A 9,508-nucleotide genomic window follows, 5' to 3' on the forward strand; every position below is an offset into this window, starting at 1 on the left:
TCCTTGATGTGTTGAGCCTGCCTTATTAATCGCACAAAAATAAATAGAATTCTATATAAAATATTGAGGTTTTGGAGTCTCGAAACATGATTAATCTATGGCTAAAGTATGTAAAAAAGTGTGAAAGAAAGGAAGAAAGAAAGAAAGAAATAAATAAATAAAAAAAAGACATCCTTTAATGCATGAAAATCATGCGTTAAAGGACCTAACGCCCCCCTCTCCGTTAAGTCCTTTAACGCATGATTTTCATGCGTTAAAGGTGCTTTTATATCTTTTTTTTTTTGGGTTATTTTGGTTCCGGAGAGAAGGAGGGAGGTGGTTGGGGAAAAAGCAAATAAAAAAGTTAAATTTCTTTTTTTTTTAAAAAAATTTATGCAGATAGGGGGAGGAGGAGGAGGGAGGGTTGGTAAAAAAAAAAAAAAAAAATATTAAAATTCAATTTTTGTTTTATTTTTTTTAGGGGGAGGTGTGCGCGGGAGGAGGCGTGAGCGGAGGAGAAGGGAGGCTAATAAATTTTTGGATTAAGTTGGGTTTTTTATATTTTATAAAAGATTAAAAAAATTTAAAAAATATTTTTTAACCCCAATCTTTTTAATCTTAAATTTAATTGAATTTTAATTTTAAGTAATCCCACAAGTTACCTGTGATAATTTCACGACTAAGAAGGTCACCACAAGCTAAATTCTTCAGAGTGGATTAATCATTTTGGTATTATTTCTTCTCTCTAATATAAGTATATTACATCTTCACTGCTAGAGCAGAGAACAGAAAAAGATCAAGAAACGCAAAAAGATTCACTAATATTTCTAATCATACAACAGCCTCTGCTCTCTAATTCTTCTAAACTCGTGAGTCCTTTTCTTTTTGTTCGCGCTCTAATTTTCCAGTGTAAATTGTGAAGCTTGTTTATGTGTACTTCTACTCTAGGAAATATGTATTTTGCCTGTGATTGTTTCCTTTTTGTTATTTAATACTGATGCAAGGAGAATGTAGGTGGGTCTAAGATTCTTGGGGGGGTTTCTTTCATTTTTTCTATGTAGCTAGTTCCATGGCTCTTTCTCTTCTTTTTTTTTTTTGAATCTTTATATGTGAGTTTTCTCGAGGGTTCTTTCTTGATATGCAATAGTGTTGCAACTCGTTGTATGTACTTTAGAAGTGAGAATGATGTCATCCGCAAAAAATAGATGTGAAAAATGTAGTGCGGCTGAGTTTAAGCGGGATCCATTTGAAATAGAGGAACATGCATTACGAAGAGAAGTCATAGCTGAGAAGTGAGACCTATAAAGCCCGTTTGGATTAGCTAAAATGTTGAAATTAGTTTTATACATAAATAGTTACAGGAAAAGCGCTGAAATTAATAATAAGTAAATGACTTGTTTGCCAAAAAAGTGCTACTGAGCTGTTCTTTTGGTAAAATGACTAAAATACTCTTATTTTTTTTCCTTACAAAAGATTATAAATTTAAAAGTATGTTTGCAAGGAAAAGAATGAACAGTGGATATGGAATTGAGAGGAAGTTAGAGGTTTTGTTTTTGAAAGAGGCAATTTAAAAAATATTAAGGATAAAATAGTAAAAATCTTGCATTTTGGGTGTTTACCAAATGCATAGATAAGTCAAAAGGTGCTTATAACCCAGTTTGACTTGGCTATAAAGCTTAGCTAAACACTCTCATAGTGTGCGACTAGGGGAATGGCGGGCCAACGGAATAAAGTTGTTTTATTTGAGGCTTGCCCCAACAATCTTGAACATTTCGTGTCCACGCTGTGGTTTGCTGTATTCACTGGAACAAGGAGACAAACATTGTGAGACCTAAGAATTTGCAAGTTTGGGAGAAACAAAGGATTTAACATGTGGAAAGAAACACTTGGAGATGGAGTGGACTGAGAAAGGGCAAATTTAGAGTTAGTTGTGTTACCATATGCTGCTATAGAGGGATAAAATGAAACCTAACTGTAGGGACTTTATAAAGAAAAATGCATAAGTTGGTATCCTATGTGTAAGGATGTGAATCATTTGCTGCTCCATTGCTTGATAACATACTGGTTGTGGTGTACCATAATAGGGTACACGCGCAATGCGCGTACCCAGACACTAGTAAAGTAGAAAATCAGTAACTATGGGCCCAAGTGATGTAAGTGCTCCTAAGCTCCTTTACCTTTGAGACTGTCTATCCTGATAAGTTCTCCAGTGAGCGCAAAAGTTTGGCCTTAAAGCTACTGATTGATGGAATAGAAACTGAGGATCCAGATACAATAAAAGGAGAAATCTGGAATTGTTACAAAATATGTTACAATTACTACCGTGTGAGTAGCAAGGCAAGAACAGGGGTTTATTCCGCAATTATTCTGCCTCTCTGTGTGTGTAAGTGTTGGTTTTGTGTGTTAGTGTTCTGACATACAGAAACATCAGCGCAGTTTATATATGTAAAATACCATCTTTGCTATCTCGCTCATTTATATTTGGGTAATGCATAAATTGGTTTATGTCTTTTTTTGTAGGAGTCGAACCAAAAACTTGACATCCATGGACTGGGATAAAGACTTTCGATCCGGGTTTGCTTCGGTATCTCTCTCAATATTACTAGCTAACTTCACATCTCTTGCCGTGAGAGAGATAGGCAAAGCTATCGGGGTTAATAAAGAGCTCCGAAAGTTAGAACGTACGCTGTACAAAATCCAGGCAATGATCGACGTTATTGAACTTGGTTATCCTACAACATTCAACAAACCATGGGATATTTGGCTAGACGAAGCCAACAGACTTACATATAACGTAGAAGATTTATTTGAAGAGCTCACAATAGACTTAGGTATTGGTAGAGGAGAGAAAATAGTACGTCAAGAGCTGCTGACTCAGTTTAAGCTTACGATGCCAAATGTAATTAGCGCTCTGGTCACAGAATTACAAGAACTTGTCACAGAGATGGATAAGTTTTTCATGGTTGACTTGGTGAAACTACAAGTACCTAATCTGGTCGTAAGGAAGCGATGTTGTCATGGTTATTCCAGTTCTGTAGATGAAGGACTCATGATTGGGAGAGTAAACCAAAAGAGGGAAGTCCTAAAAATGCTGTCTCTGAATGGTGTATCTGTCATTTGCATAACAGGTATGGCTGGCACTGGTAAAACAGCATTTGCAACTACTTTTCAATACCAAAGAAGTGGTGGATACATTCAAATTGAGGATATGGGTTTCTGTATCCCTAGAATTCGATGTGGTCAGAGTGACAAGATCGGTAATTGAGTCTGTCTCAAAAAAAAGCTGCAAGTTGATGGAACTGGAATTGCTGCAGTCCACACTAAAAGAGTTACTTGTGATAAAAAAACTTGAGAAAAGAAAAATTTTAGTGGTATTAGATGATTTTTGGAGTGAAGAGCATGAAGATTGGGAAAAGTTTTATGCTCCTTTTAAGGGGTCTAAGAATAGCAAAGTTATAATCACAACCCGGAGTTCAAAAGTTTCATCAGTTGTTGGTGCAGAAGCATTTCATCTCCCAACTCTTTCTGATGAGGATTGCTGGGAAATAATGAGACAAAGACCATTTCTCAACCACCAATTGCACAATTGGGAAGAAGTGGGTTTTCAGATAGCAAAAAAGTGCAAAGGATTAGCTTTGGTGGCCAAGATGCTTGGAGAGTTAATTCACTGTATACCTGATGAGGAGTGGGACTCAATACTAAAAAGTAAGTTGGGGGACTTGCCACAATATCAAAAAACTGTAGTCCCTGTTTTCTTGCGTAGCTATTATTCTCTCCCACCACACTTAAAAAAATGTTTTGCCTATTGTTCGCTGTTTCCCCCTGGTCATGAATTCGAAATGAATACATTGGTTCTGTTGTGGATGGCTGAAGGGCTGATTCAACCAATAAGTGAAAGAAGGCAAGAAGACATTGGGAGAGAGTACTTCAATGATCTATTATGTAGGTCTTTTTTCAACATTCCAAATGAAGACCCTCATATTGAGAAAAAGATATATAAGATGCATGAGTTTACTCTCCACATGGCACAACTAATTTCTTCGAGTATATGTCATCGTGTGGAAGATCCAAGTTCTTATTCTGTACTTGAAAATGTTCGGCACTTGTCCTTGTGTTATGGCGATGCTCAATCCATGGAGCTACAGAGGTTCCCCAAATGTGAGAAAGTAAGGACATTGATGTGGCTATGTGCTGGTGATATTGGTAAGCAAGTCTCATTTTTACTGAAAAGATTTACAATATTAAGAGTCTTGGATTTGAAATCGGGGGGGATCACCGTATTACCTTACGAGGTTGGCTTCTTAAGGTATCTTAGATATCTTAACGTCTCTAACAATAGCATCTGTTGTCTACCACAATCAATAACTGAGTTGTCTCGCTTACAAACATTAGTCCTAAAAAACTGCCCATTGCTTACTTCTTTGCTAGAAAACTTCAGTAACCTGACCAGTCTACGACATCTGGAGTTTGATATAAAAGAACAGCTTGAGCGCATGCCGATAAGATTCGGAAATTTAGTGAATCTTCAATCACTGGATGCTTTTATTGTTGAAAGTGGTGACGGATACACCATTCAAGAGCTGAAGGACATGACATGCCTTCAAGGGTCAGTTTGTATTACAAAACTTGAAAACATAAGGGATAAAGAGGCAGCTGATAGTGCTTTCTTAAACCTGAAGACGCGGATAAATAAACTTGAGTTGGAATGGATAATTCCTGGGGATGGCAATGTTCATCTGGAAGTGCTAACGGGTCTTCAGGCTCATAGAAATTTAAAGGAACTGATAATTACTTTATATTGTGGTTACAGCTTCCCTTCCTGGGTTTCTGAGAGTTACATGCTTAGGGTTGTACACTTGCGAAGGTGTCTTGGCTGCAAAACTCTCCCATCTTTGGGGAAACTTAAATTCCTTGAGTGTCTTATTTTGGAGAGCATGCCTTCATTGAGAGTAGTCGACCATGGTTTCGTCGGAATTGACGGTTCGGTAGGTTTTCAGTCACTCAAGTCACTAAGTTTTGTTGATATGCCTCAATTGACTAGATGGGTGTGTTTGGGATGTCTTCACATGCCAAAACTTTTGACCTGAAGTTTGATAAATGCCCGGAGCTACTGAATATACCTTCACTGTCCCAATGCAGTTCTCTCAAGAACATAGAAGTTTCAGGATGTGGAATAATTGGAATTTTGCCAGATTTGCCAGGGAATCTGGTTTCTATTAAAAGTCTAATCATCTGTAGTAGTCCAGTTTTGACACGGCGATACCAGGTAGATGGTCCAGACTGGTGGAAGGTGAGAATAGTACCCACAGTACAGATTGATGGAGTGAAAATGCCCACAGTGCCACAGCAAGACTAAAGTTCACGGCATACAAGTAGGTATTTTTTATATCTCCTAATGTCTGCGTTTAAAGAAAAAGACTAGGGACTGGAGTTGTAATTGCTAATTTGATTTGCAAAATGAGAATATGCATAGATGCATCCTTGCTTAAATATACATATCTTAGTGTAGAAATGTACATCATGAGACACACAAAAATTGAAGTTGTTATGAAAACTGTTAATTGGTCAATATTACTTTTTGAATACCTTGTCTCTCTGGATTGGTTAATATTACTTTTTGAATACCTTGTCTCTCTGGATTGGATGGTGTTCAGAGTCTCAAACTGAGAAATAGACGAAATAAGCTGACATATTCTGTGAATTGTTAAAGATATCATACAAACATCACATTGCATGAATGAAGCAGCAAATTTAGGGTTATGTTCAGTTACAATCTAGGCAGCTTTTATTTGCCAAGAATACATCCCATTAACCCCTAATACGCTTCTAGATACTCAACCTAGGAGGAAAGAGAGTAGGATTTTGACCCAATAGTACATGCCAAACTTAGAGACAATAACGTTCCTCCATAAAGCATTTTTCTCACAGTTGAACCTCCAAAGCCATTTGCATAGTAGACTTTTGTTGTGGCTCTTCAAGTCTCGAATTCCCAAACCTCCCTGTTTCTTATTCTTTGTAACAATGTTCCATTTGACTAAATCAAAAGCTCTCTTTGCCTTATTGCCGTGCCATAAGAACTCTCTGCGCAGCTTGTCAATTCTTTTGATTACAGAACCCAACATTGGAAATGGAGACATGGTGTATGTAAGCAATTAGTCCAGAGGGCTGTTAATTAGAGTAAGTCAACCACCTAAAGAGAGATATTGATTTTTCGAGTTGGAGAGTTCCTTTTCATATCTCTCAAGCATACCATCTCAAATGGAAATAGAATTGGACTTGGCCCGAAGAGGCAGCCCCAGGTATTTAGTTGGCAAAGAATCAATGTTGCACCCAAAGTGTTAGCCAAAAGATTTGGTATTATGGACTATATTCACTTGAAAAAGACCGCTTTTGGAGTAGTTAATGTGGAGCCCAGACACAGCTTCAAAAGATAGAAGGATAGCCCTCAGGAAAAAGATATGTTGGACATCAGCATTACAGAGAATTAAAGTGTCGTCCATATAGTCATATATTGAATGTGATAGATGTCCAGGTTATTTGTAGCCCGAAAAGAGGCAGGAAAACCTTGAATCCGATTTTGCTGCATAGCCTTACTCAACATTCTACTTAAGCGCACCATAACTAAATTAAAGAGGAAAGGTGAAATAAGATCACCTTGCCTTAGACCTCTATGCAGTGAAACGAATCCTAGGAGCACCATTGATTAATACAAAGAATCTTACTGGAAATACTGAAAGATATCCAATTAATTCATTTGGAATTGTAATCCGTATATGAGAGAAGATTAAGAAGAAACCTCCAATTTCTGTGATCAAAAGCCTTTGCGATATTCAACTTGCAGAGAATACCCTCGAGTCCCGCGCCTAACCCTAGTATCAACACATTCGGTGGAAATAAGTGTGGTATCCGTAATTTATCTGCCCATGATAAAAGATAATTGGTGGGTTTAGATCAATTTGGCAATAATTCTTTCAAATTTTCCTCAGCCAGAAGCTTAGACAAAATTTTGTAGAAGCTATCCACGAGACAAATAGGCCGAAAGTCTTTTAAGTTCCCTCACACCCTCCTTCTTTGGGGACCAAAGCAATAAAAGAGGCAGTAAGGCATTTCTCAAAGTCTCCTGGTCGTGGAAATTGATTGGAGCATTAAATAGATCAGCCTTCAGTACCTCCTGATATTTCTGATGGAAACCCATAGTAAAACCATCAGGGTCAGGGGCCTTGTTCCCCATTAAACTGAGTCTTATAATATTGTTGTTAAATCATGCAGCTCAAAGTGTTGTATGTCAGTGAGAAAATGATGTACGCTTCTCATGGATAGTGCTGGGACTTCTGGCTGTCTTGTCGCTTTCATAAAGGCAAGCTATCAGAAGTGAATCTTCAACTTTTTTTGTCTTACGGGAGGATGAGATCCTTTAAATTGTAGAAGACAACATGTTTCCAGTTCAAGTTTCTCCAAGTCATTTGCTTAAGTGTAGCTCGCTTTTCTTGTCCGCACCAGGAACTTGAGGCCAGTATTTTCAGCAACAGATATTTTCAGCAACAGACTAATCAATCACAAATTCATTAAGCTTGATTTTGAAAACGGCTTGTGTTTCCCTGCACTTCCTTTTAAGAGAACATTAGCTTGCAGTTAGCTTATAAATATCCATTTTTTCAGAATATTGGTTATAGCTGATTAGCTGTGTCACTTTAAGTTTCCTGTACAATCTATATTTTGCATGGGTCACATAATTTACCAAGTTTCATGTGTGAAACCCCTCCTGAACAACTACAAAATCTAAAACTAGTGTCAGTCTGAGGAGTATTTTGAGAAACCAGACTTTGAACGAACTGCTGGTAGTCTTGTTCGTATACCTCTGTGTTTCCTCTTAAAAGATTTCCTTCCTTTTTATCAGTTATCAACTAATTTTCAAGCAGCCTCTATTTTAAAAGTTTGCTAAACCTGGCTATTTTTGTTTTTGTTTTTTTCTCGAGGTTACAGGAACTTGGCCACCGACAAGAGAGTATTGTCTGATGAGGAGCTGAAGTGGAACTGTTTTCAAACTGAGCAAGTGAAAATTTGCTAGTTTTTGCTTTGCTTCCTTAATTCGCTGAAGCCTGAGTTTTGTTCAAAGGAATTCTGTTCAGAGTAGCTTTTGTTTGATCGATATATTGTCACGACCCAACCCCGTGGGCCGTGACCAGGGCCCGAATTGGGCACCCGAACACAATCACAAATCCGAGTGGCAAACAGATGACTTATACCGACACAAATATCAAACGCTGCCTCAGATTATAACAAACACATCCAGGTATATAACAGAAGCCGACAAGGCGGTGTTTCAAATTTATAAGATTTTCAGAAAAAAAAATTCGGCAAAGTTTCCTTTGTTTTTCGGACTATCCAAAATAACCCTGTACACAGCAAATACCACAAAGGCCACACAGGGCCAACAGAACAACATACATGTGCGAGCCGACAAGGCTGCCATAACGAACAGGGTCATACAAACACATTTGTACAGAAGTAGGCACACACACCCACAAATACGTCTACAGACCTCTAAACAGACCAAACGGATCATATGGCGGGACAGGGCCCCGCCGTACCCCGAATAAACACATACATATACGACAAAAGGGAGTTATACCACAAGCTAGGCTCCGAAACAAAGGAGCAGTCCAAAATAGCTGAATAGGTATCCTATGCTGGCGGATCTCCAAAACGAGCGTCTGTACCTGCGGGCATGAACGCAGCCCCCCCCCCCCCCCCCCGAAGAGAAGGGGGTCAGTATGGAATATGTACTGAGCATGTAAAGCATGAAATGTAGTAATAGACTCATACTGAGATAAGATGTACAGGACTCAATGCAACCTGCAGAATTTCATGAAAACTTGCCTTTGAACATATTTCATCTGTATCGTTCTCATATCAATATTAACATAGTGTTTTGTAATCAATGTTGCATAATCATTCCGTATATAACATGTATAACGTGTTCCGGCCCTTTAGTAAGGGACTCGGTAATTAAAATCATAGCATCATAAACATAAACATATACGTGTCCCGACCCTTTAGTAAGGGACTCGGTAATAAGGAATATATGCCCTCCTGGCCACCATCTCCATATCATCATATCATCATGTCATCATCATACATATATATATATATAACGTGTCCCGGCCCTCTAGTGAGGGACTCGGTGAATAATATAGTAAACATGTGCACGAAAACGTGTCCTGGCCCGGGACTCAGTGAAGGATATAGCGGTAAGCACGAGCAGAATAATGAGCAACCACATATATGCAATTCATCTTTTTAGACTCAATGGATAAGCAACTAACCAGCTCTAAAGTGTCAAAATAATATTCATATTCGGTTCATTTTAAGTCTCATAACAAACTATTACAAGAAACGTTTCAGATTTCATGTACATGTATCACTTTAACATGATGTAGATTTTGAAAGTCAAGTATGTCTCTAGTTGTGCAATTCTTTAAGAATAGGAACTTTCATGCATTATTCATTAGTCACTCATATTGTAGGC

The 9,508-nt window shown here is 38.0% G+C and overlaps 1 protein-coding gene across 3 annotated transcripts; it reads left to right on the forward strand.

Annotated features, from left to right (window-relative positions):
• The first annotated feature begins 704 nt into the window (after nucleotides 1–704).
• Nucleotides 705–8,720, forward strand: LOC132624923 (putative disease resistance RPP13-like protein 1). Of its 3 annotated transcripts, none has more exons than XM_060339689.1 (3): nucleotides 705–848; nucleotides 2,500–5,355; nucleotides 7,963–8,720. In XM_060339689.1, exon 2 carries the CDS (start codon nucleotides 3,273–3,275, stop codon nucleotides 5,064–5,066), a length of 1,794 nt encoding a protein of 597 aa, XP_060195672.1. In that variant the 5' UTR covers nucleotides 705–848; nucleotides 2,500–3,272; the 3' UTR covers nucleotides 5,067–5,355; nucleotides 7,963–8,720. The 3 variants fall into 3 exon arrangements, with proteins under 3 accessions (XP_060195672.1, XP_060195671.1, XP_060195669.1); XM_060339688.1 differs by having other exon boundaries at nucleotides 2,500–5,351; nucleotides 7,956–8,720; XM_060339686.1 differs by having other exon boundaries at nucleotides 2,500–5,351.
• The last annotated feature ends 788 nt before the right edge of the window (nucleotides 8,721–9,508 follow it).

This window comes from Lycium barbarum, chromosome 12 (genome assembly GCF_019175385.1).
Source record: "Lycium barbarum isolate Lr01 chromosome 12, ASM1917538v2, whole genome shotgun sequence".
In the NCBI taxonomy this organism is placed as follows: domain Eukaryota; kingdom Viridiplantae; phylum Streptophyta; class Magnoliopsida; order Solanales; family Solanaceae; genus Lycium; species Lycium barbarum.

Coding starts and splice junctions, on each gene's coding strand:
- LOC132624923 (XM_060339689.1), top strand. CDS start 3,273: ATGGAACTGGAATTGCTGCAGTCCACACTAAAAGAGTTACTTGTGATA.